Source organism: Pristiophorus japonicus, chromosome 17, assembly GCF_044704955.1.
Source record: "Pristiophorus japonicus isolate sPriJap1 chromosome 17, sPriJap1.hap1, whole genome shotgun sequence".
NCBI classification, from domain to species: Eukaryota; Metazoa; Chordata; class Chondrichthyes; family Pristiophoridae; genus Pristiophorus; species Pristiophorus japonicus.
This window is the reverse complement of record NC_091993.1, coordinates 18,341,549-18,368,644: the sequence shown is the minus strand read 5'-3', so window position 1 is coordinate 18,368,644 and position 27,096 is coordinate 18,341,549. Positions and strand designations below refer to the sequence as shown.

General features: G+C 45.6%; 1 protein-coding gene across 1 annotated transcript in view; it reads right to left on the bottom strand.

Annotated features, from left to right (window-relative positions):
* igdcc3 (immunoglobulin superfamily, DCC subclass, member 3) overlaps window positions 1-25,933 on the bottom strand; it is a 148,060-nt gene extending 122,127 nt beyond the window's left edge. Inside the window, exons 1-2 of the mRNA XM_070859326.1 lie at window positions 25,857-25,933; window positions 13,071-13,376 (exon numbers count right to left, since the gene is read on the bottom strand). Of these exons, the coding sequence (XP_070715427.1) occupies window positions 13,071-13,376; window positions 25,857-25,920 (370 nt within the window). The 5' untranslated portion in view covers window positions 25,921-25,933. The remainder of the gene's footprint in view (window positions 1-13,070; window positions 13,377-25,856) is intronic.
* Window positions 25,934-27,096: the final 1,163 nt, after the last annotated feature.

Sequence of the window (27,096 nt, the reverse complement as noted above, 5' to 3'; positions counted from 1 at the left end):
ACATAGCTGTCTTAGTCATTACAAAAAGTATAAGCTAAAGTGGATGATAGTATTTAAAATTGTAAACACGGAACTGCCCTAATGGCTCAACTGGTAAGGAACTGAGGCAAACGGATTGGGAAAGTCCCAGGGTTCGACCTTTGATCTGTGCTGACCTCGCTGATTGCCTTAGGGATGGCAGTTCTCTCGGTTAGTTGGGTATCTGGAACGTGTGGAATGTCATCAACGTGTTTAAAGACTCTCCGAACCAGGCTACAGAAAAATCTGCAGGTGTGGAATTTACGTTTGCCAAATACAGAGTGTACACTCTCTCCCTGTAGAGATACACCCCACTTGGCCAAGTCCATGGGGCTTAGGGAATGGCTGGCAGAGCCAATGTTTAAAGACCTCCAAGAGTGCACAGGGGGAGTGCTGGAACTTAATCAGCTCCAACAATCCAGCTCAACGGTACCAAGCACCGGTAAGCTCCCACCACGTGTGCAGGGATCCAGTGGCGTGCAGGGGTAATGGAGCCAAGTGAGGGGTAGCCCAGTGAGAGGGTTACTGCTCCCAATACCGCAGTAAACTCACAGCCGCATTCAAACACGAATAAATTCACATCCTCACAAGAACAACCCAACACACTCACATCCACAAACAAATAAGCCAAATATTTCATGGGGTATTTAACCTCAAGCTAACTTCCAACCTTCATATCCTCTCCATTACAAAGACTGCATATTTCCAGCTCTGTAACATCACCTGCCTTCACTTCTGCCTCAGTTTATTTGCCATTGAAGCACTCATCCATCGTTTTGTCACCTCCAGATTTGGCTATTCTGGGCTGGCCTCTCATGCTCCGCCCCCCCCCCCCCCATAAATTTCAGCACATCCACAACACTGTTGCCCATGTCTATCCTGCACCATCCCACTCACCGTCACCTCTGTCCTTGCTGACCTACATTGGCTCCCAGCTCCCCTAACACCTGCAATTTTAAATTCTCATCCTCAGGTTTAAATTAAATCCCTTCATGACTTAACCCTTCCCTATCTCTGTAACCTCATCCAGCCCTACAACCTCCACCGCCCCCCCACACCCACCCCCCCGAACTCTCTGTCCCTCCGAGTCTGGCCTCTTGTGCATTCTGACTCTGTTTGCCCCACCATTAGCCTTCAGCCGCACCCTGTGGAACTCCCTCCGTAAACCCCCCTACCTCTCTCTCTCCTTCTTCAAAAGCCTCCTTAGAAGCCACCTCTTTGACCAGTTGGTCAGTCCTCCTAATATCTCCTTCTTTGGCTTGGCATCTAGATTGGTCTGAGTCGGTCTCTGTGAAGTGCTTTGGGCAGCTTTCTACGTTAATAATAACTTTTATTTATATAGTGCCTGTAACGTCCCAAGGAGCTTCACAGCAGTGTTACAAGACAAAACATTTACTGAGACATACGAAAGCATGGGCCTTACGCTAAATATCCATAAGATAAAGGTCCTCCACCAGCCTGTCCTCACCGCACAGCACTGCCCCCCCCCCCCCAGTCATCAAGATCCACGGTGCAGCCCTGGACACCGTGGACCACTTTCCATATCTCGGGAGCCTCCTATCAACAAGCGCAGGCATCGACGACGAGATCCAACACCACCCCCATTGCGCCAGTGCAGCTTTCGGTCGCCTGAGGAAAAGAGTGTTTGAAGACCAGGCCCTCAAAGCTGCCACCAAGCTCATGGTCTACAGGGCTGTAGTAATACCTGCCCTCCTGTATGGCTCAGAGACATGGACCATGTACAGTAGACACCTGAAGTTGCTGGAGAAATATCACCAATGATGTCTCCGTAAGATCCTACAAATCCCCTGGGAGGACAGGCGCACCAACATCAGCGTCCTCATTCAGGCCAATATCCCCAGCATTGAAGCACTGGCCACACGTGATCAGCTCCGCTGGGCAGGCCACAAGTCCGAATGCCAGACACGAAACTCCCAAAGCAAGTGCTCTACTCAGAGCTCCGTCACGGCAAACAAGGCAAAGGTGGACTGCGGAAACGCTACAAGGATACCCTCAAAGCCTCCCAGATAAAGTGCGACATTCCCACTGACACCTGGGAATCCCTGGCCCAAGACCGCCCTAAGTGGAGGAAATGCATCCGGGAGGGCGCTGAGCATCTTGAGTCTCAATGCCGAGAGCATGCAGAAATCAAACGCAGACAGCAGAAAGAGCGTGTGGCAAACCTGTCCCACCCACCCTTTCCCTCAACAACTATCTGTCCCACCTGTGACAGGGACTGTGGCTCTCGTATTGGACTGTTCAGCCACCTAAGGACTCACTTCAGGAGTGGAAGCAAGTCTTCCTCGATTCGGAGGGACTGTCTATGATGATGATGATGACAAGACAAAACAGATATATTTGACACCGAAGCACAAAAGAAGAAATTAAGGCAGATGACCAAAAGCTTGGTTAAAGTGGTGGGTTTTAAGAAGCACCTCAAAGGAGGAAAGAGAGGTAAGACAGAGCAGTTTAGGGAGGGAGTCCCAGAGCTTAGGGCCCAGACAGCATAATATATCGGCGCTATATAAATGCAAGCTGATGTTGAGATACCCTCAACAAACACGCTGCCTCTTCTAGAAACTTGTCGCCCGTCACAGACCCAAGAAACTCGTTGTATTAGTGGAACTCTGGAATAGATCAGCACTGCCCATTGTCACCCCCTGACTCCCGAGAGACTCCTCCCACTCAGAAATAATCCGGGAGGGAAAACAATCTTTATTTGGGGCACCCTTCGCTTCCCTGCGCCTTCCAATCAGACGAAGATGGTTGAAATATGCATCAATATTGCAGTCAGATTCAAACGCAAAGATTTTGACGGCAACCTTTGCCAGCCTTCAAGCTCCAAGTCTAAAAGTCAGCCTGCTTCTCGGAGCCCACATATTAAAGGCGACCAACTTTTTAAATCACAATTCCCGTTATTTCTTAGCGCACATTGAGAGAGCTACTATTGTCACTCTCCCCTGACCTGTGAAAATTAGTAATGCAGCTCGGTGACAGAAGCAAGAGCAAAATGTGACTTCAAAGGCGCATAATAGGAGGCTCTTAGGGCGGACAAAGAAAAGCCATTCATCAATGAACTTTGAAGAGGTACCAGCATTTGACAGGCGTGTGATCCAGCGCTGCTCCGCAGAAGCAGGATCCTGGCAGGAGCGGGGCAGCCTGCCGTGAAGAGCTGTCCAGCCCCAGGAAAGAAATTCCACAGTTCCCAGAGGAATGTCGACGCTTTGATGCTGATATGTCAACATGACCTCTTGGATGCGTTCCTTATGTGAGGAAACGGCAGTGTGTTGTCCAAATCTATGGCGAGGGAACGGGTTGCTGTTTTATTGCCAGACAATGGTTTCACAAATTTAAAAGCGAAAAGTAGTCAGGCTTCCAGCGGCAGGGAAATGCTGGGCGCTCCTTCCCTGAGGGATTTGGGAAAGGGCAGGCTGAGTGGTTCGCCCGAGAGGATTTTTACCACATTTTGTGTGTGACATTAAAGTTCTGATCCTGCAAGTTTCAACGGAGAAAGCATCGAGCTCCATGCCTTTTTCAAGTCTTTGTCCCAGTCAGTGGGCCGATATGATGAGGTCGCCATTACCCCAAGTAGAATTGCCCTTTCTCCTTAAATCTAATGGTGTAATTCTTCAGCAGCCTAAGTGATGTAATCTCGCAGGATGTGACCGACCCTAATTTATAGCAGAATGCAGCGGGAGATTCATTCAGTCCCAGACAGATTTATGGCCCCTTTTTATTTTTTGCTCGTCCATACCTGGTTACGTTCTTATGATTTCTCCAAATGTAAAAGCTTACGATAATATGCGGGACAGTAACAGCCCCCACTCCTTGCACTCCATAAAAGCAATAAAGTCACTAACCAGCAGGAATTAATGCATTCCAACAGAGTGGCCTAGACGAGTTGCCAGAGAATGGATTACCCATATCTGTAAGGATTACATGAGAGACAGCAGTTTGGGCCTCTGCGTGTATTGTCAGCTCCTTAAAGTGAAGCCGATTCTCAGCATCTGAATGGCAACATTTGAATATGAATAGAACTGCGCTTTAGATTGGTGTCACAGCCCTAAAAACAGACCATTTCTCTTTCACTTGCTCGGAGGCTGGTCTAAACATTTTGCTTGCTGACATCTTGCCCTCTTTTTTTAAAAAAATGTAATGTTTTTCTGTCTTCTAAAAATAAAACAGAGGCGCAGTGCCACTTATGGAGAAAGGGCAAGGATCTCGGCCTGCGATATACCTTCAATCGATGGATAGATCTCAAGCTAAATGGCTTAAAAAACCCAACAGCAAATTGCAGCCCTTCAAATCTTTCCAATGACAGCTTAAAGTAGAAGGACTCTTCTGAGGTGATAATGAGAGCCATTCCCCTACAGCCAGGCGCAGTGTGTGCAGTTGCTTAGTGACTGGATTGTGAGAGAACAATGTGAGAGACTGCTCTTATGACCTACAAGGACCACAGTTACTCCTGGAAGGACATTGAGATGATAAATCGCTTCCCAGGGACAAACTGAGTGAAACGTAATGAGGGCCGCTAAATGGAAAAAAAAAGGCTTCAAAGAGATAACAGTGGAAAGGATAAAGTGCTTCTTGGAAGTGATCTCATTCACGGGGCCAGATGAAGCCGGGTCGCCTTTGTGCCCTTGCTGTGCTCTCTCTCACTGCCAGGGTAACTTTACCGCCGAGGCCTCTGGGTGAGGGACCGCCTCACCCCACTCTCACCTCTCGCCACAATCAGTGCCCACACCACATATCATGTGGCACCATGCCTGCTCTGTTTTACCCCTCCCCAGACGCCGAATTAGTGACGGGTTTCCGCAGATTGAGACAACAGGAACGAGGTATTATATTTTTTTTTGTGAACAGCTTTCCACTTAGGCTCAGCACCTCAGTGACCTGCTGGGCAAGGGGCTGCACAAAGCACTTTCGGTGTTTGCTCTGTCCGCAGTTACTTATCGAATGCTACCTGCCCTCTGTGTTGACATTCCTCAGCCTCTGTTTGCGATTTCTGCTATTTGCATTTACACGCCCGATGATCTGCATCCCTGCATTTGCACGCCTGAACTCCACTGTCCTCTATACTGTATGCCTGAACTTTGCCTTCTGTATTTACACATGTGACAATCCCCATTACCTCTGTAGAATGGGGCCCTTTATACACCTCACCTAATTTGTGTGCAACACCTTGTAATGTATTTGCTTTGTGGGTTCTTTGCTGAAGAATTCACAGCAACACATTGCTATTAAGAACTAGTTGATTTATTAGCGAAGGGTTTAGCAATCACACTACACATTACCAGTTAACCCACTAGGCTCACAACCAGCGTGCTGACTTGAAGCCAATAGACATTGTTTAGTATTTTTGGATAGACTTGATAATGGAATAACATATTATGGACAATTGTAATTCTGTAATAGTTCTTGAAACTGCACCTTTTATGCTTCAAGTTTACAAAGGTTGTCCCAAAATGAAATGAAGACCCTAACTGAGATGGCACACGATTTGTCACTGGGTTAAAGGCTGACACCAGACCTGAGGAAGCAGTGTCACATTCTGCTGCTTACAAAGTAACTATCTTGAAAACCCATTTCCCAATCTGTACTTTGAGCCTATCTGTAATCTAATTCCCTTGGAATTGGTTGGACAATCTGCAACTTGTAGGCCAATCAGATTAGCCATGATCTTACTGAATGGTGCAGCAGGCTCGAAGGGCCTTATGGCCTACTCCTGCTCTTATTTCTTATGTTTTTATGTTCACCTGCCTCATCGTGGATCCCCCGAACCCAACTGGCTGGGGTTTTATTGAGTCTTGTGAACATCACGTGACTGGCTAAGCCACTCCCAACTCAACAGCTCTACAACTATTTTAAGTTGAAACAATAATTAAGTGGCCCCTTATTAAAGGGGCACTAAAACTGACACATTAAACAAATTAAACGTTGGACGTTAGACAAAAATTTGGTTGTCAGGGGTGATGATGCACTCAGTCCCTCCGGCGCCCACCTCTCGCGGAAGGCCGCAAGCGTACCAGTGGACACCGCATGCTCCATCTCCAGGGACACCCTGGCTCGGATGTAACCGTGGAAGAGAGGCAGGCAGTGAGGCTGAACGACCCCCTCGACCGCCCGCTGCCTGGACCGGTTAATGGCCACGTCAACAGCTCTGCAAACCCGTGAGTATACTCAAAGGTGCATACATTTCACACCTGGCTTAGCTGAAGATGAATTTCACCCCCATATCTTTACTGCAGCTAATTTCAGAAAATTATGGAAATGTAAAGACTCAGCTACTTAGAGATTGGTTATGTGAACGAACTGGCAGCCTGGAAGCCAGTTCGGGCCTGGCTATCGTTCAGCGCTCAGCAGACCTGCTGCTCTATATGTTTCTGGGGCTTCTGTTCACGGGCTGCCTGGCTGTGGGATGTTGTCAGAGCTGGAAATCATCATTGTGCCCTCCTTACAGAACCTATCTGCCCCCGTAGTTGTGTTTCTCCCCTTGCACTGAGGATGAGATGGGCCTCCCTTGTCAATTGCCTGGGGCAGCACATTCGAAAACAGGAGCTCAGTGTGAGGTTTGAAAACCATGTCTCATCACTCCGTGATACATTGTGTTGCAGCAATCCTGACAGTGGCCCAGCAGCGAAACACTGCTTCGGACCGCACAAAGTTGGCAGCAGATGTGTGTACAGGCATTTTACTCAGATAGATTGTTTTTAAGATGAGGCAAAATAATTTCTGGTTTGTTAAAATTCTTAACCTGCACACAGCCTGAAGTTAATTAGAAAGTAAGAATTTGCCTTTGTTATAGCACTTTTACATCCTCTGAACACTTTGGAAGTGTAGTCACTGGTGCCTTTCTAGGCAAATGAGGCAGCCAATTTGCACACAACCAGGTCCCACAAACAGAACATGAGATGAAGGACCATTCAATCTGTTTTGGTCATGCTTGGGTGAGAGATGAGAGTTAGCCAGGACACTAGGAGGACTCCTTGCTCTTCGCATTGCAACTATATCAGTTTGTTGTGTTACTTAATAAATGATAAATAAAATACTACTTGCATTTATAAATGGCATTATCATATGGAAATGCCTCAAAGCACACACTTTGGAGTGCAAGTGAGTCCAAAATACTGTAACATAACAATACATTATTGTACACTATTATATATAGAACACACTGATAACTAAAATTTTATGTAACTTCACCGGAAACCAGATAAGCAACTGCAAGAGATGGTGTGGAAATGGAACAAATGTAATGTGACTTCAAGATTCATTGCAAACATTAACAGCACAATGAAAGCCAATCAAACCACTGCATTGTCTCAGCTGGCATCTAATTTATAATTTCCCATGGACCTTCAGAGGACAAGGACACAGGTGACATGAGAACCAGCAGAACTGACCAGCAGGAATACTAAAGGAATGGAGATTCTAAGAAATGATTGCAATGGCTTAGTACGTGTTCAAAATCCATCAGAAAAAGGTCCCCCCTCCCCACACCCCCCGCCCCCACTCGAAACTCCGAAGAAACAGGACAGGCTGGCAGCAGCACCAGGAGATATGCAGCCCTGTGTGGAGACAGACAGAAGGACAGTGCGTCCTGCTGATGATAAATTCTCCTTATTGAGCGATACAATCAATGGTCTTCATCAGGGGAGTGTTCCAGAGGTCACGTTGTGATTTACGAACCCGGCAGACAGTTTCATCAAATTACACAAGTTGCGGATTGTCCAACCAATTCCAAGGGAATTAGATTACAGATAGGCTCAAAGTACATAAGGCTTTGTACAGATTGGGAGATGGGTTTTCAAGATAGTTACTTTGTCTGTAAGCAGCAGAATGTGACTTTGCTTCCTCAGGTCTGGTGTCAGCCTTTAACCCAGTGACAAATCGTGTGTCATCTCAGTTAGGGTCATTTATTTCATTTTGGGACAACCTTTGTAAACTTTAAGCATAAAAGGTGCAGTTTCAAGAACTACTACAGAATCACAATTGTCCATAATATGTTATTCCATTATCAAGTCTATCCAAAAGCACTAAACCATGTCTATTGGCTTCAAGTCAGCACATGGTGTCCTCCTGACCCAATAAAGGTTTAAGGTTCAATAATATTTTTTAAATACATTTATTTTGAGCGTAAGTCTTGTTCGTAATTTTAGGATTCATTGTTTTCACTTTGCTCTTCAGATTTAATCATGAAGGATGGTTCCATCTGGATTTTCCAGAGGAATCTCTCTATTATTCACCCACAAAGCCCATCTCTCTTTATGGTAATGTGTCGAATATTTCTGCAAGCCAGCATCTCAATTACATATTTATTTTCCCCATGGGTTCTCAGGGCAAGAGCTGACCTCTTTGGTCTTTTTTGGATATTGTTTAAGATGTTATCTTCAGAATGCTGAACCTGATACAGTTCCTTGTGACCTATTGTTTAATTTATTAAACAGAAAGTGATGGAATGGGGCAGCCTCATAGTGAAGCTTTCTGGCCCAGTAATGCATCCCTCAATGGAGCCAAAGGATGTTCTTGGCCCAGCCATAATCAATCAAAACTGGGCAGCTGGGCGGAGCATTGCTGAATAGGGGCAAGACACATGTGGGAAAATTGAAGGCTGCACCAACCTGTATTGTTCCAAGGCTGGGCTGTACTTTTCTAATCTGCTCCCAGGCTGCGGAGTTGGAGTGCCTAGCTAACTTGCTCCTAGGCAACTTCCTGGCTTTACTGCTCCGTACAAGTTCGGTGGCTGCACTAGTATTACACCCGAGTTGTTCCCAGATGTTTTTAAGAATTAAGAAACGGGTGCAGTACCAAGACCCACAGCGTTGGATACCAGCAGGGTCATCGCCAAGAGCGTGCAGAAATCAAGCGCAGGCAGCGGAAAGAGCGTGCGGCAAACCTGTCCCACCCACCCTTTCCCTCAACGTCTATCTGTCCCACCTGTGACAGAGACTGTGGTTCTCGTATTGGACTGTTCAGCCACCTAAGAACTCATTTTAAGAGTGGAAGCAAGTCTTCCTCGATTCCGAGGGACTGCCTATGGTGATGATGATAGAAAAAAGACATCGAGAAGATGAAGTAAATGAACAGGTATTGTGCTGAGCTTGTGGGTGAGCTTCGTCTAGCCTGCTCCGGGCATTGCCTTCACTGTACTACTCCCAGCCTCGGCTGACCTGTGCGCGCTCTGCAATTGTTGGAACGCAGCTTTATAAATATGAGCCGTTGGTATGACTGGTCAGTGAAGCGAGTTAATCAAAAGCAGAATCTATCAAACAGCATACTGCATGGGGGATCGAGAAGAGCCATGAGAAAAAGGACCATGAAGCAATAACTAAGATGGGACAAACCCAACATAGACCAGGATCTGAGCTCAATCCAATTCTCACACTGAGCAGATGGCTCAGCCAATCAGTAAGGACCTTGACAATCACCTATTGATAACTTGCGTCCAAATGAAGGCCCACCTCATGTAACCCTAGTATCGGATGTGGTTGCCAGCATATGACCGCTATCCAAACATTTCAAGTTTCCTGTCATATGATGTCCAATCTGGCCCATCAATTCCCAGGGAATTGAAATACCTGAGCTCTTACAAATAAATGCAATGACGTCTATTTGTTTCCACAAATAGAACACAATAAATTCAATGAAGTAATGGTCAAAGTACGGTCAATGCACTGGCCTGCGTCTAATGGATGACCTGTTTACTTCAGGTCAGGTTTAAATAATCAGCAGCTGAATAGTAACCTCCACAGGCTTCACTCCATTCAGAAAATTAATTACATACTTTAGGGTCAGGACAGGGTGATTTTGAAAAATAGCTATAATAGTGCCCGGTGCCATTGCTACAGCAATATAGCCCATGAAATCACCAACAGGCCATCCAAAGTGGACTCTGTGCTGTGGAAACGGTATCACATTCTCATTGCCCACACCTCAACATCAATCCCAAATTGCCGACTCTCATAGAGGCAAGTGACCACTACCCGAACTGAAAAACACAAAGATCAGGAGTTGGTGATATTAAAAGTTGAAACCTTCTGGCCATAACTGCTCTCCAATGCATCACTTAATAGAAAACCTTCAGGTGCTATTTATTTCTTGTAAGTTTTATTTTGAATTTTCTTATTTTATTTTTCCTCTTCAGTTCTCTTCAGATCACGTAGCTTCTCCAGCCATGTGAGTCTGCTGGATCTCACTCCTCTTCCAATCCTGCTTTACAAAACTGCTCTACAGTCACTGATAACGTGCGGCTCCACTCCTTCCAGTCCCCTGTCCCCCCACAAACTCTCCTTTCGACATTCCCGTGGAAAAGCACTGGACCTCCAGTCACCAACAGTGTCAGCTGTGGCTCAGTGGGTAGCACACTCGCCTCTGAGTCAGAAGGTTGTGGGTTCAAATCCCACTCTAGGAACTTGAGCACATCAATCTACATTGACACTCCAGTGCAGTGCTGAGGGAGTGCTGCACTGTTGGAGGTGCTGTCGTTTTGGATGAGATGTTAAACCGAGGCCCCGTCTGCTCTCTCAGGTGGATGTTAAAAATCCCATGGCACTATTTTGAAGAAGAGCAGGGGGAGTTATCCCCAGTGTCCTGACCAATATTTATCCCTCAATCAACATAACAAAAAAACAGATTATCTGGTCATTATCACATTGCTGTTTGTGGGAGCTTGCTTGTGTGCAAGTTGGCGGCCATGTTTCCCACATTACAACAATGACTACACTCCAAAAGTACTTCTTTGGCTGTAAAGCGTTTTGCGATGTATGGTGGTCGTGAAAGGCGTTATATTAATGTAAGTCTAAAGTCTAAAAATTTCTCTCACGGCTGGTGAGAACTTTCCATATGGCAAATTACAAACTAAAGTGGTGCCCTAGCATTCCACGACACTGCATGGCACCATGCCACCTTACCCTCTGGAACTGCTTTTGTCAGAGGCAATACCTTCCCAGTGACCTGCAAAGAGAGTTAATTATATATTGCTTCTGTTAAAGTACTTCATTAATTTTGCTGTGTGATAACGTGATTCAGAATACGGTTTCCTTGATAGGAGTAGCAAACATTTCACCCGTCAGGCAGATTCTGACATTTTTTGACATGCTCTATATTGGGGAGTAGGGCAGAGGAAACGTTACAAGGACACCCTCAAAGCCTCCCTGATAAAGTGCAACATCCCCACTGACACCTGGGAGTCCCTGGCCAAAGATCACCCTAGGTGGAGGAAGTGCATCCGGGAGGGCGCTGAGCACCTCGAGTCTCATCGCCGAGAGCATGCAGAAACCAAGCGCAGGCAGCGGAAAGAGCGTGCGGCAAACCAGTCCCACCCACTCTTTCCCTCAACGACTATCTGCCCCCACCTGTGACAGAGTCTGTGGTTCTCGTATTGGACTGTTCAGCCACCTAAGAACTCATTTTAAGAGTGGAAGCAAGTCCTCCTCGACTCCGAGGAACTGCCTATGATGATGACTAGGTCTTATCATGCAACTATGACCCCTGGAGCAGGTCATCAGCAGTTGACCAACAGGAACTCTCTGATCCCTGTGGAGAGACTGGCATATTGGGTACTGTATTGAAGTCACACTTTAGCTTCATCCATGTGCCAATTTCAGGTAAATCAGTCACTGCTGCATTCGGCTGAATGCAAAACACACAATGCAGTTGGTGAAGAACTTATTGATCCCCAACGAAATTAAATGAACACTGGAGAAGGAAACAAACATGGAGCAAGAGCAAGGTTACTGCACAAGATAACAGTTCACAGGGTTGGGGGTAATATATTAGCATGGATAGAGGATGGCTAACTAACAGAAAACAGAGTGTCGGGATAAAATGGTCATTTTCCACTTGGCAAACTGTAACTAGTGGGGTACCACAGAGATCGGTGCTGGGGCCTCAACTATTTACAATCTATAATAATGAGTTGGATAAAGGGACCGAGTGTAATGTAGCCAAGTTTGCTGATCATAGAAAGATGGGTGGGAAAGCAAATTGTGAGGAAGACACACAAAATCTGCAAAGGGATATAGACAGGCTAAGTGAGTGGGCAAAAATTTGGCAGATGGAATATAATGTGGGAAAATGTGAGGTTATCCACTTTGGCAGAAAAAATAGAAAAGCAAATTATAATTTAAATGGAGAAAAATTGCAAAGTGCTGCAGTACAAAGGGACCTGGGGGTCCTTGTGCATGAAACACAAAAAGTCATTATGCAGGTACAGCAAGTAATCAGGAAGGCAAATAGAATGTTGGCCTTTATTGCAAGGGGGATAGAGTATAAAAGTAGAGAAGTCCTGCTACAGCTGTACAGGGTATTGGTGAGGCCACACCTGGAGTACTACGTGCAGTTTTGATCTCCATATTTAAGGAAGGATGTACTTGCATTGGAGGCTGTTCAGAGAAGGTTCACTAGGTTGATTCCGGAGATGAGGGAGTTGACTTATGAAGATAGGTTGAGGACATTGGGCCAATACTCATTGGAGTTCAGAAGAATGAGAGGTGATCTTATCGAAACATATAAGATAATGAGGAGGCTCGACAAGGTGGCTGTAGAGAGGACATTTCCACTCATAGGGGAAACTAAAGCTAGGGGACATAGTCTCAGAATAAGGGGCCGCCCATTTAAAACTGAGACGAGGAGGAATTTCTTCTCTCAGAGGGTTTTAAATTTGTGGAATTCTTTGTCCCAGAGAACTGTGGAGGCTGGGTCATTGAATATATTTAAGGCGGAGATGGACAGATTTTTGAACGATAAGGGAATAAAGGGTTATGGGGAGCGGGCAGGGAAGTGGAGCTGAGTCCATGATCAGATCAGCCATGATATTAAATGGCGCAGCAGGCTCGAGGGGCCAAATGGCCGACTCCGGCTCCTATTTTGTATGTTCTTAGCAAGGAAGTGGGATCAGAGCAGATGGCTTTGATGGGAGAGCAAACACCAGTATGGGCACAAAGGGTCTCGTCCCTTCCTTATCTACCAATGATTATATAATCATCTTATCTATGACCCTGTCAGGCTCTGCAGTAACCGTCCCTTCTCAGAGGTGGATCAGGTTCACTTACTTGCAACCTGCACTCTTGCCTTCCGGCTGACCAGTAGTCCTAAGCGATTTTGGGCCGTGCAGTCATATTCACCCGCGTCAGAGGATCCGTCTTCCCTCAGCTTCTGAAATTTTGTGATGTAGAGTGATCCATTGGCGAGCAGCGCGATGTGTTCACTATCAGACAACAGGACCCCATTCTTCCTCCAGGACTTGCTGATGGGCTCCATCCCCTCCACTTGGCAGTGCAGTTTCAGAGGATGAGCCTCGACCGCCACAACGTCACTGGGTTCCAAGGTGAAAGTCAGCTCTGAGGAATGGCCTAAATCTAAACAAAAGAAGCGCACAATGGCATCATCTCCGAGTTAATTCCTTACGTGTTTATTTGTAATTACAATACGCATTAACAATAAATGCACTGAGCCTTCCCAAAGCCACACATTTCAGACTTCGAGCCACAGGTACAGTACAGCAGCATAGTGGTTATGTTACTGGACCAGTAATCCAGAGGCCTGGACTAATGATCTGGGGCATGAGTTCAAATCCCACCACAGCAGCTGGGGAATATAAATTCAGTTAATTTAGTTTAAAAAAAAATCTGGAATAAAAAGTAATGGTGAAATTACCAGATTGTTGTAAAAACCCATCTGGTCCCCTAATGTCCTTTACGGAAGGAAATCTGCCAACCTTACCCGGTCTGGCCTATATGTGACTCCAGGCCCACAGCAATGTGGTTGACTCTTAACTGCCTTCTGAAATGGCCCAGCGAGTCACTCAGTTGTAGAAGGCGGCTCTCCACCAGCTGCTCAAGAGCAATTAGGGATGGGCAATAAATGCTGGCCTTGCCAGCGACGCCCACATCCCATGAATAAATACATTAAAAAAAATACAAGTATAAGCATCACAGGGTGACGTGACGTGACCATGATGTACAGCTGGGCCGTACAGGGGCATTGAAGCACTGACCACACTTGATCAGGCCACATAGTTCGCATGCCAGCCACGAGACTCCCAAAGCAAGTGCTCTACTCGGAACTCCTTTACAGCAAACGAGCCAAAGGTGGGCAGCGGAAACATTACAACACCCTCAAAGCCTCCTGGATAAAGTGCAACATCCCCACTGACACCTGGGAGTCCCTGGCCAAAAACCGCCCTAAGTGGAGGAAGTGCATCCGGGAGAACGCTGAGCACCTCGAGTCCAGTCGCCGAGAGCATGCAGAAATCAAACGCAGGCAGCGGAAAGAGCGTGCGACAAACCAGTCCCACCCACCCTTTCCCTCAATGACTATCTGTCCGACCTGTGACAGAGACTGTGGTTCTCGTATTGGACTGTTCAGGCACCGAAGAACTCGTGTTAAGAGTGGAAGCAAGTCTTCCTCGACTCTGAGGGACTGCCTATGATGATGATGATGATGACAGGGGCATAGCATGGAGCCTTGTGGCCCACATACAACATTTGAATCCATGTCCATATCAATTTGCGTACATTTCAAGTTGTTGGTACCAACAGACCTTACTATTCTGATTTAGGATTTATCCACTAAAAAGACAAAGCCCTTTCCAAATTTCCAGGCCCACAAAATTCAATCAGAAAATAAGAACGAACAATAAATAGCACCAAGTTGCCCGAGTTTCAAGGACTAGATTGCCAGGGCTCGGGAGCCACATCTGACCATAGGGTCACAAGTTCGAAACTCTGGGTTTAGAAGACTTTGCGGATTATCTAAATGAATAGATGTACATTTATTTCTTTCTGGTTTTCCTTTCTTCCTCTTCTTCCTGTCCTGAAGCTACTAGCTTACACTGGAATACAGCTCCATTGGACCTGCATGCCGTCCATTATGACCCCAAGTGTTTATTTTTTCCATTCCCTCACCCATTGGCATTGAAGCCAATTGCAGCAACCCTACTGTCCCTATAATTGAGATCAGTTAACTCAGAACGTAACAGGGAGAAAACCAGAGCCATCATAGCCCAGTTCCACATTGGCTTGGGCAATTACAAACTGACCCATTGAGAGAGCTTGTATGTCATTCTACTTTTACTTGCAACTGCTCGTAGGTTAATTGCGTGCCGATGAGTTCACCTACAAAGAAGACACGTGCTAGAGACTATGAAGCAGTGTACTTGTATCACACACACTATGAGGATTTTTGGTTTTGTCTACATGCTCAATAACAACAAGCAGCAGTAGCTGCATAGATAGTGCCACATGCTAATGACCGACTGATAAAATAAGGCTCACACTAAAGTCTGCAAATGCACTAACAGCTGCACAGGTTAGGACACATACCAGCATTTATTTGTATATCAGGTGACATATAAAAGAAAAAAAAAGAAAGGCATCTCAAAGTACTTTACAGCCAATGAAGTACTTTTGGAGTGTAGTCACTGTTGTAATGTGGGAAACGCGGCAGCCAATTTGCGCACAGTAAGCCCCCACAAACAGCAATGTGATAACAACCAGATAATTTGTTTTAGTGATGTTGATTGAGGGATAAATATTGGCCAAGACACCAGGGATAACTCCCCGCTCTTCTTCGAAATAGCGTCATGGGATCTTTTACATTCACCCGAGATTGATGATGGGATTTTGGTTTGTCTTATTTGAAAGACGGCACCTCCGACAGTGCACCACCCCCTCAGCACTGCACTGGAGTGTCGGCTAGATTTTTGTGCTCAAGTCCCTGGAGTGGGACTTGAACCCACAACCTTTTGACTCAGAAGCGTGCTACCCACTGAGCCACAGCTGATAATATACATGCATATGTTATGAACTGTACAGGTAAGGAGGCGCACTAGTTGCTGTAACATTACACATTAACAACTTGTGCTTGCTTGTATCTTTATGTATCAGGTGAACCCATGAAAGCATCTGCATAAATAAAATTGTGTGTTTGCAACCACACATTTGATAAGAGTGCACATCAGTAATTGCACACATAGTAAAGATGATTGCAATCATCTGAATATCATACATCAGTTGTATGATCACTGCACAGTCATAAGCACAGAAAAGGACATAGAGAGGAGTTTGCACAGATAACGATAAGTGCTGGTGTCTGCACATGCACTGGTAGATGTCAGCATCAGTCAGTATCTGTAGAGTAGGCACAGCTGGTAAGTACTGGTGTGTGTTCTCATGCTATATGTAAATTATAGCATGCATCCTTATATTACATTGGGAATCATAGGTGTACAAACACACCTGTGCAGACATTATCATATCTCCACACTATCGATCAGCATGACAAGATTGCACGGTAGCCTCTGCACGTGTAATACAATCTCGTGCATGTCTGGATATAGACATCTGCTGGCATTCTTGGAAGACTTAATGAGCACATTTAAAAACGGATTTTAATTTGCAAGGAAACATCTGAAAACAAGAAATATCAAAAAGCCAATGTTGACACATCCATCACCGTCAGAACTACAATGAAGTAAAATCACACACCACGCCATAACTTTCTCTGCACAAAGTGCTCGAGTGATCACTGAAAGGTAACACTCTATACCTGGATGGCAGGGCCAAGGTTGCTCAATGACAGCAGTTCTTATTAACATACAGTAAACTCATGGCTGACCTTGAGCAATATTTCTCATTCTTGCTGCCTGCACAAGAACTTCCTCTTCCAATTAACCAGGCAGAATCTAATCTGTTCCAACATTCCTTCGAAAGAACAACAGTCTCCACATTCTACTGGATGATATTGGAATCTCAGGGTCTGCTTTCAATATTTTCAACATGCTTGGTGTTTTAAATCCCTTTGACGTCAGAGCAGGCATTCCACTGCAATGCTGAAAGGCAATAGCTCGCTTTATTGTGCGGCAAGGTTTCTACAATAAAGTTTGATGGATCTGACAGCGAGGTCCCAAATAAGACCTTCAGGGGCCTACTTTCAGACAATTAAGGCAGTTTTATGCTGGTAATTGTGCGCATTTACCACCATGCCTTAATGCTGCATATTCTGAACTAATCCCCATCAATTTCCAATTGTATTTAAAATTGTTCGAATACAATAAGCAACGCTGAACCAGTGCACCGAGACAAATGATTGTGACTTACTACAGCAGTGCGAGTAAAGTGTGAAAAATACAGAAACACTTCTTTGAGGTAATTTGCATTACTCAACAAATACAAAGATATTGACCATGCTGTTTCTGGAAAGCAAATCTATGTTGCCAAGGCCAGTAAGGTGATAATTTTAGCTATACTTTTAAATCTCCTCGGTGAGGGAAGCAGCACTAAAACAGATCCAAAACATGGCTGCCCGTGTCCTAACTTGCACCAAGTCCCACTCACCCATCAATCCTGTGCTCACTGACCTACATTGGCTCCCGGTTAAGCAACGCCTCGATTTCAAAATTCTCATCCTCGTTTTCAAATCCCTCCATGGCCTCGCCCCTCCCTATCTATGTAATCTCCTCCAGCCCCACAACCGCGCCCCCCCCCCCACCCCCCGAGATATCTGCGCTCCTCTAATTTTGCCCTCTTGAGCATTCCTGATTATAGTCGCTCCACCATTGGTGGCCTTGCCTTCTGTTGCCTAGGCCCTGGCTAAATCTCTCCACCTCCCTACCTCTCTTTCCTCCTTCAAGACGCTTCTTAAAATCTACCTCTCTGACAAAGCTTTTGGTCACCTGCCCTAATTTCTCCTTATGTGGCTCGGTGTCAAATTTTTGGTCTCATACCACTCCTGGGACGTTTCACTACATTAAAGGTGCTATATAAATACAAGGTTATATTGTATTTATACAGCACCTGATACTGAGCAGTGGGATATGCTTCTTTAAACTTTTGCTCAGCAAGGTGAGAGATATCAGTGCTGCGAAATGAAACACATTCCCATTTTGTTACTTCCAGGTCCAGTGTCCTCTTTTCTCCTCCAAGCCACTTCTACATTCCCACTTCATCTACAGTTTTGAAACTTGCATTATGTTGGCTCTCATTAGTGCAGTCTTCATTTTCTAAACCTTCTAAGAAAATAAGAACTAAGAGCAGGGGTAGGCCATTCAGCCCTTTGAGCCTACACCGCCATTCAATAAGATCAGGGTTGATCTTCAACATTAACTCCACCTTCCCGCACTATCTCCTTATTCCTTGATTCCCTTAGTATCCAAAAATCTAGCGATCCCTGTCTTAACTGTATTCTAGGACTTTCAAAAGGCTTTTGACAAGGTCCCACACAAGAGATTGGTGCGCAAAATCAAAGCACATAGTATTGGGGGTAATGTACTGACGTGGATAGAGAACTGGTTGGCAGACAGGAAGCAGAGAGTCGGGATAAACGGGTCCTTTTCAGAATGGCAGGCAGTGACTAGTGGAGTGCCGCAGAGCAGTGCTGGGACCCCAGCTTTTTACAATATACATTAATGATTTAGGTGAAGGAATTGAGTGCAATATCTCCAAGTTTGCAGATGACACTAAACTGGGTGGTGGTGTGAGCTGTGAGGAGGACGCTAAAAGGCTGCAGGGTGACTTGGACAGGTTAGGTGAGTGGGCAAATGCATGGCAGATGCAATATAATGTGGATAAATGTGAGGTTATCCACTTTGGGGGCAAAAACACGAAGGCAGAATATTATCTGAATGGCGGCAGATTAGGAAAGGGGGAGGTGCAACGAGCCCTGGGTGTCATGGTTCATCAGTCAGTGAAAGTTGGCATGCAGGTAGTGAAGAAGGCAAATGGTATTTTGGCCTTCATAGCTAGGGGATTTTGAGTATAGGAGCAGGGAGGTCTTACTGCAGTTGTGCAGGGCCTTGGTGAGGCCTCACCTGGAATATTGTGTTCAGTTTTGATCTCCTAATCTGAGGAAGGACATTCTTGCTATTGAGGGAATGCAGCGAAGGTTCACCAGACTGATTCCCGGGATGGCGGGACTGTCATATGAGGAGAGACTGGATCAACTGGGCCTTTATACACTGGAGTTTAGAAGGATGAGAGGGGATCTCATAGAAACTTACAAGATTCTGATGGGACTGGACAGGTTAGATGCGGGAAGAATGTTCCCGATGATGGGAAGTCTAGAACCAGGGGACACAGTCTTAGGATAAGGGTAGACCATTTAGGACTGAGATGAGGAGAAACTTCTTCACTCAGAGAATTGTTAACTTGTGGAATTCCCTACCACAGAGCGTTGTTGATGCCAGTTCATTGGATATATTCAAGAAGGAGTTAGATATGGCCCTTATGGCTAAAGGGATCAAGGGGTATGGAGAGAAAGCAGGAAAGGGGTACTGAGGGAATGATCAGCCATGATCTAATTGAATGGTGGTGCAGGCTCGAAGGCCGAATGGCCTACTTCTGCACCTATATTTCTATGTTTCTATTACTGAGCATCCACAGCCCTGTGGGGTAGAGAATTCCAAAGATTCATAATCCTCTGAGTGAAGAAATTCCTCCTCATCTCAGTCCTAACTGCCCAATCCCTTATTTGGAGACTGTGATCCCTAATTTCTAGACTCTCCTGCTAGGGGGAAACATCCTCCCAGCATTTACTCTATCAAGCCCCTTAAGAATTTTATACGTTTCAATCAGATCACCTCTTGTTCTTCTAAACTCTAGGGAATATAGGCCTAGTCCTCATTCTTTCCTCATAGGGCAATCCACCCTTTGCAGTAATCAGTCTAGTGAACCTTTGTTGTACTCCCTCTAAGGCAAGTATATCCTCCTTTAGTTAAGGAGACCAAAACTGTACACAATACTCCAGGTGTGGTCTCACCAGGGCCCTATATAATTGCAGTAAGACGTCTTTACTCTTATACTCAAATCCTTTTGTAATAAAGGCCAACATTCCATTCACTTTCCTCTGTCACGTGCTCTGTGTTGCTATCACCTGGCTTCTACTTTCAGTATTATATTTGTGTTGAAGATGACTGGGCTTATGCCAATTAAAACCAAAATGTGATTTTCTCTATAATTATGTTCCAATTGTTGCAACTGCAACCTTTTCCTCAGTATTCATTCCGAGCACTCAGTAACACATTTTTGGCTGTATTCAACTAGGCAGCAGTGCTGAAAAAGTCTGGTTTGCACCCTCATGTCTCAGCTTTAAGCCCTCATTTTACATTAGAAATGTTATTTGAGAACAGTAACCACGTTGTTTTATTCTTGCCCGTGGCAATAAAAATTGGTCCAGATATGACTAACAATGTCTGTGACATAAGGGTTTGGAAATGTTGGAATGTACAGATTATTTAAGCTAATTGGACCTGACCCCTAACAACTAGCTAAATCTGTGTTTTCATTCACTGGTGGTAATTATTTACCAGTGTGTTAAACAAGTATCAGAATGTGCAAAGTGGCATTAACACCACTCAAGGACCCTTAACACCTGAAGTGTAATACTTTGGTTGATAATAATTGGACAGTAAAGTTAGTGCACATACAAATCGCTACCCTATGGTAACATCACTCAGTATCAATAGGAGGTATTCCTTTCAAGTACCAGTCAAACTCACCGTGTTAAAAACAGCTATTTTACAGTCTCTTTACCACCAAGATTTATCCTTTCACATTCTCTTTAATACTGTGTTTAAGCCTTTGGAATATATTTAACACTTACTTATACTCACAGGTACACTGTACTGTTAAGGTAGAGCTTAGATAAAGCCCTGGTTATAATTGCTCAACCATCGGTGGCCGTGCCTTCAGCTAACCAGGCCCGAAGCTCTGGAACTCCCTCCCTAAACCTCTCTAGCTCTCTACCTCTCTTTCCTTCTTTAAGACGCTCCTTAAGACCTACCTCTTTGACCAAGCTTTTGGTCATCTGCCGTAATTTCTTCTTATGTGGCCCGGTGCCAGATTTTTGTCTTATAACACTCCTGTGAAGCGCTTTGGGACGTTTTACAATGTTAAAGGCACTATATAAATACAAGTTGTTGTTGTTGTGCAAACACTGCACCAAATGCATTAACAGTTCTCAGCCATATCAGATGCATGCATACGTGCATCCTCAAGACTTCAACCCCCGCCTTTTTCATTCACTGCCAGCCCCAAATGCACTGATGTACACATGCCATCCATCAACGCAACAGTATGAGCCCTGCGTGATTCACATGCAGATGTGCACACATCAGGCAAATGCACAACAGAGACAAGTCCTGGGTAACTGACTCACTCATTCTATAATTTTTTTCCACTTGACTTTTCTTTCAGTTTCCACATATGTCAGATATGCATAGAAACATAGAAACATAGAAAATAGGTGCAGGAGTAGGCCATTCGGCCCTTCTAGCCTGCACCGCCATTCAATGAGTTCATGGCTGAACATTCAACTTCAGTACCCCATTCCTGCTTTCTCGCCATACCCCTTGATCCCCCTAGCAGTAAGGACCTCATCTAACTCCTTTTTGAATATATTTAGTGAATTGGCCTCAACAACTTTCTGTGGTAGAGAATTCCACAGGTTCACCACTCTCTGGGTGAAGAAGTTCCTCCGCATCTCGGTCCTAAATGGCTTACCCCTTATCCTTAGACTGTGACCCCTGGTTCTGGACTTCCCCAACATTGGGAACATTCTTCCTGCATCTAACCTGTCTAACCCCGTCAGAATTTTATATGTTTCTATGAGGTCCCCTCTCATTCTTCTGAACTCCAGTGAATACAAGCCCAGTTGATCCAGTCTTTCTTGATAGGTCAGTCCCGCCATCCCGGGAATCAGTCTGGTGAACCTTCGCTGCACTCCCTCAATAGCAAGAATGTCCTTCCTCAGGTTAGGAGACCAAAACTGTACACAATACTCCAGGTGTGGCCTCACCAATGCCCTGTACAACTGTAGCAACACCTCCCTGCCCCTGTACTCAAATCCCCTTGCTATGAAGGCCAACATGCCATTTGCTTTCTTAACCGCCTGCTGCACCTGCATGCCAACCTTCAATGACTGATGTACCATGACACCCAGGTCTCTTTGCACCTCCCCTTTTCCTAATCTGTCACCATTCAGATAATAGTCTGTCTCTCTGTTTTTACCACCAAAGTGGATAACCTCACATTTATCCACATTATACTTCATCTGCCATGCATTTGCCCACTCACCTAACCTATCCAAGTCGCTCTGCAGCCTCACAGCATCCTCCTCGCAGCTCACACTGCCACCCAACTTAGTGTCATCCGCAAACTTGGAGATACTACACTCAATCCCCTCATCTAAATCATTAATGTACAGTGTAAACAGCTGGGGCCCCAGCACAGAACCCTGCGGTACCCCACTAGTCACTGCCTGCCATTCTGAAAAGTACCCATTTACTCCTACTCTTTGCTTCCTGTCTGACAACCAGTTCTCAATCCATGTCAGTACACTACCCCCAATCCCATGTGCTCTAACTTTGCACATCAATCTCTTGTGTGGGACCTTGTCGAACGCCTTCTGAAAGTCCAAATATACCACATCAACTGGTTCTCCCTTATCCACTCTACTGGAAACATCCTCAAAAAATTCCAGAAGATTTGTCAAGCATGATTTCCCTTTCACAAATCCATGCTGACTTGGACCTATCATGTCACCTCTTTCCAAATGCACTGCTATGACATCCTTAATAATCCTTTGCTAGTAGCACTGCAGGGCAGCGCATTTAAAAAGTCAGTCATTAACAACTAGCTGTAGATGGCACATTCTCTAATATTCTCTCACAAATACACTGATATCAATGTGTGGGTATTGGTCCAACTCCAGGTTCAGGTAAAGCTAGAAAATTAGAATACTGTACTTGTGCGGAATAATCTTCACGAAACACAGCTCGATTTACCAGGACAGCTCCTAAGACCCAAGAAACCACCCCTCCCCCTAGTGCCCAAAGGCAAAAGATGACAGCTAGTATGAAAGTTACAATCTACAGAGCATCTTTAATAGGAATCTGGGAGGAAACTACAGAGAGATAGATCAATTAAGGGATTCTGCTGATGTCGCAGACCACAAGACCATACAGTTTGGGAAGATCTCAACACCTCTTTTCAGCCTGAATTACAAATTCACAAGCACAGTCCTCATAGCAAACAATGTAGAATAGGATTCATTATTATCTTTGACAGATACTACATTAGGTTTATGAATGTGCACACATCATGATTTCAGCACAGATTATATATAATGCATGCAATACTGCAGGGTATTGGCCCTTTCAGAAATGTCATGCCAAAAGGATATTGCATCCCTAAAATAAAAAGCAAAAATCTGCAGATGCTGAATATCTGAACCAAAAGCAGAAAATGCTGGAAGCACTCAGCAGGTCAGGCAGCATCTGTGGAGGGAACAGTGGAGTTAACATTTCAGGTTACTCAGAACAGTTGCTGCCTGGCCTCTGAGTGTTACCAGCAGTTTCTGGTTTTGTTTTAGTTATTATATCCTTTGTTTTTCCCTCACATCTCATTCCAGATTATCAACACGGCTCTGGCTCTCTCCTATTGCTGCTCTCGGCATAGTTTGCTCCCATGGACCTGTGATCTGCAGTAGTGCTTTGCAAGCTGGAATCACATCATTGGTTTATTAGCAATGCATATTCACTGCAGACTTACATTTAACAATAGTGCCCATGGATCACATTAAATGGTTGCTCCTCGCACGTCACCATCACTGATTGAATTTTATTAGCAAAAGACTTGCATTTATATAGTACCTTTCACGGCCTCAGGACATCCCAAAGTGCTTTAAAGCCAACAAAAAAGACTTGAATTTCTATAGCCTTTCAAGACCACCAGACATCTCAAAGTGCTTTACAACCAATGAAGTACTTTTGAAGTGCAGTCACTGTTGCAATGTAAAGCAACAACAACTTGTATTTATATAGCGCATTTAACGTAGTGAAACGACCCAAGGCGCTTCACAGGAGTATTATGAAATGTAAACAACAAGGAGAAATTTGGGCAAGCATTATGGAGTTCTATACGAGGCAGAAGCACCTCGTGTATTGCTGTCCTGGGTTCAGATGCTGAGATGTAACCACTGTCGCATGTTCTAGTCAGGGTTCTTGAGAGTAGGGCCAGCTGGATTGATTGGCTACCTCGAGTTAGGTAACTCAAAAGTTGGACCATGTTGGCTTGGATTAGTTAATGCTGGATCTTGGTGGGTGAAGTTATTGGGTCACTTTGGAGGATTCTCTTGGGTTGGAGTTGTAGGTGTTGGATTGTGCATGGGGAAAGTAACCGTGCATTGAGTAGGTGTTGCTGTGCTGCTGACTAGCACCATGCTGTGTAACAAAGAGGTTAACTGGCCATGCCTTTGCTGCCCTCCTGCAAGGCTGAGCGGACCTCCTCTCCCATCTCCTCCCCGCCCTCCTGAATCTGGGCTGTGTTCAGCCCTCCCCCGGGGGCTGGCGCTTTGCCCCCAGGCAGGTTCACTGGGGCTCCTAGGCTTTCTTGTGAATTAAAATCTCATAGTGCGCCGAGGCAGCAGCTGCGCTTTCATTAGACCGTGCAGCCCGGATCCTTGCTTTCCAAAGGAAACGCTCACTGATGGCCGGAGGCTGAGTCCTCCATGGGTTTTGTGCAATCTATCACATTGTGCTGAATCCCTCCCCCGCCCGACTCCTGCTCCGAAATCCTCCCGGGACTGCCAACCCTGGAAGCGGTCACAGAGTCACGAACTGCCCGGGACAAAGAAGGCTTCGGATACAAATGAGACGGTGTTTAACCCACAACAACTGAAGTTGAGCAGCATGCGAAATAAGTCAAGGAAAGGTGCAGAAATCCCCCCCCCCCCCCAACATTGATGATTAACGATTATTTGAACTATATATGTATCCATAGCAACTTGCAAAAAAAAATGCAATCCACGTTGAAGGGGCGTTAGTTACTGCATTTGTGAATTGTGTTTCCAATATATATTTATAGTTAAAACATTTTCTGTTTAAAAAAAAAAGCCTCTGAACCTTTCTTGCAGATAATCGGTAGAGAGGAGGAGGGGGGGGGGGGGGGGAGTAAATTGGACCTCATGGTGCTGGACACAAAGGATGCAAATTATTCCTGGATGTTCACATCCCAATACTAAGCCCCTAAAGCGACCCTATTCCTGGGCTCGGAGCTCTCGCTCTTGTTTACACACATGCACACACACCCTCACTCCCACGCTGGCTTCTCCATCCCAGCCATCTAGTCCCCGACCACATAAACTTCGGATATATTTCCAAATATGCCATCAAATGCATGTTGGGGAGTTGCATTTTTGAATCGGAAAGCATGCCCCAGGTACCCCCCCCCCCCCCCCCGCATCTAACATTATAAAGAACCCGCACCATCCCGGGTCAGATCAGCAGCCAATAAACAAAGACTCTCTGGGAGGTTTCATTGCCCCGGAGATGATGCGATGCGAGAGGAGATTGCACGGGATTTCTGGCCCCGTTCCCCAGCCTGGCTGAAACACACCTTTCTTTATAAATGTCTCCAGCCTTGGGGTTGCTTGCGGTCACTTCCCCTACCCCCCTTTTACCCGCTCCTAGCCCCGGGTAACCAGCAAGGGGCACAGAGTGGTGCCGGGGGGATAAGATTCCATCTCCCGGGTCAGCGAGACCAAGAGGCAGGCGAGAGTCTCCAAATGCTAAAGCGGCAGATGGTTCGCCACTCGCATCCTCCCATCTGTCAAACATCAGTTTTGTGGCGAGAGAGAGAGAGATATAAAAACGAACATTTCTGTTTCTTTTCAAGTGTTGTTGTTTGCACAGGGAGACCCGAGCAATGCTCTCACTTGCAGCAGTTTGCAACTTGCCCCCAAGGTCAGTTGGCGAAATTGCAAGCCGCAGACAAAGGGGGAGAAAATTGCAACTTTGGAATTGCAAAAAAGCAGCCACGCACAAAAAAAACCATGCTACTCACCTCCGATAGCGATCAGGAGGGAGGCCAGGAAACAGCAGGGCACAGGCAGTCTCCCCCACGCCATTCCACTCCTCACGTCTCTCCCTCAAGCCAGGAGCACACCGATAGTCATAGTGCCCAGGACACAGTGTGGGCTGGAGAGAGGGGGGGCTGAACGCGCTTACGCCATGGTGTTCAATGCTCATCTATCAGAGTCTGTCAGCATCTCCCCGCGCTCCCTGCACACACACACACACTCTCTCTCTCTCTCTCTCTCTCGGGAGGCCAGGATCAGGGGAAACTGCAGCCACCTTATTGCTGCCTCGGGCTGGAGCTGCGCGCACACACACACATCCTGTCGGGGGCTCTCAAATGCAGTCCCCTTGATCCGCAGGTCACCCAGCTCCAGTGTTTCAGTCACAGACTCTCGCCCAGGACTACAGTAAACTTTACATGGAGCCACTTGCATCGGGGGGTCATGGGCAGGGGTCACAGCCAGGACTCCCGAGTGCCTGGGGGAGGAAAGCTTGCAGCTCACATAACTCCCACTGCTCCAAACCCAATACAGGCGAGAAGTTATTAATTCCAGGGTAGGCAGGCTTAAAGTTCCAGCCTCGGCTCAATGTATTTTAAAAATAGCAAGCTGCCTTGAAGGTCTACCTGCCTGTTTCTCTGAAGGAGGGTGTGGATGAGAACCCCATACCTAGTACATAGTGTAAGGTACCTCATAACCAGCATCATTATAAATACCTCCACCGAGGAGTGTGGCCAGCCTCATCAGAGGAAGTATCCATCATGCCGCAGTGCAGTTCATTATCTATAGAAGTGTGAATAAACAGTTAAATTATTTTACACACCCAAGCGATTTGCGTTGGCAGCATGCACCATTTTAAAACACCGCCGAACACAGTAATCCCCATTAAAAGGAACTAAATAAGTTAACAAACTTTTAAAATATTTAATTTTAACGAGGTTTATTATATTCTCCGAGCTTTTTTATTGTTGCCCATTCTGCTGTGAAATTCACCTCCAGGCTGGATGTGAACTTTCAGATCCCCGAGTTTGGTGCTATAGAGACGTCACGGGTACAGTTGTGAAGTGGTTGGCGGATTCTAGTTCTGTTCAATGGCAAATAGTAAATTTAAAATGCGTAAATGTACTCGACAGCGTGGCAGAGTTAAGCATTTTAGACCCATTCGTTTACTCATTATTAAATCGTTATACTAGGACTCAAAATGTATTACATTTTATAAGAAGGTAG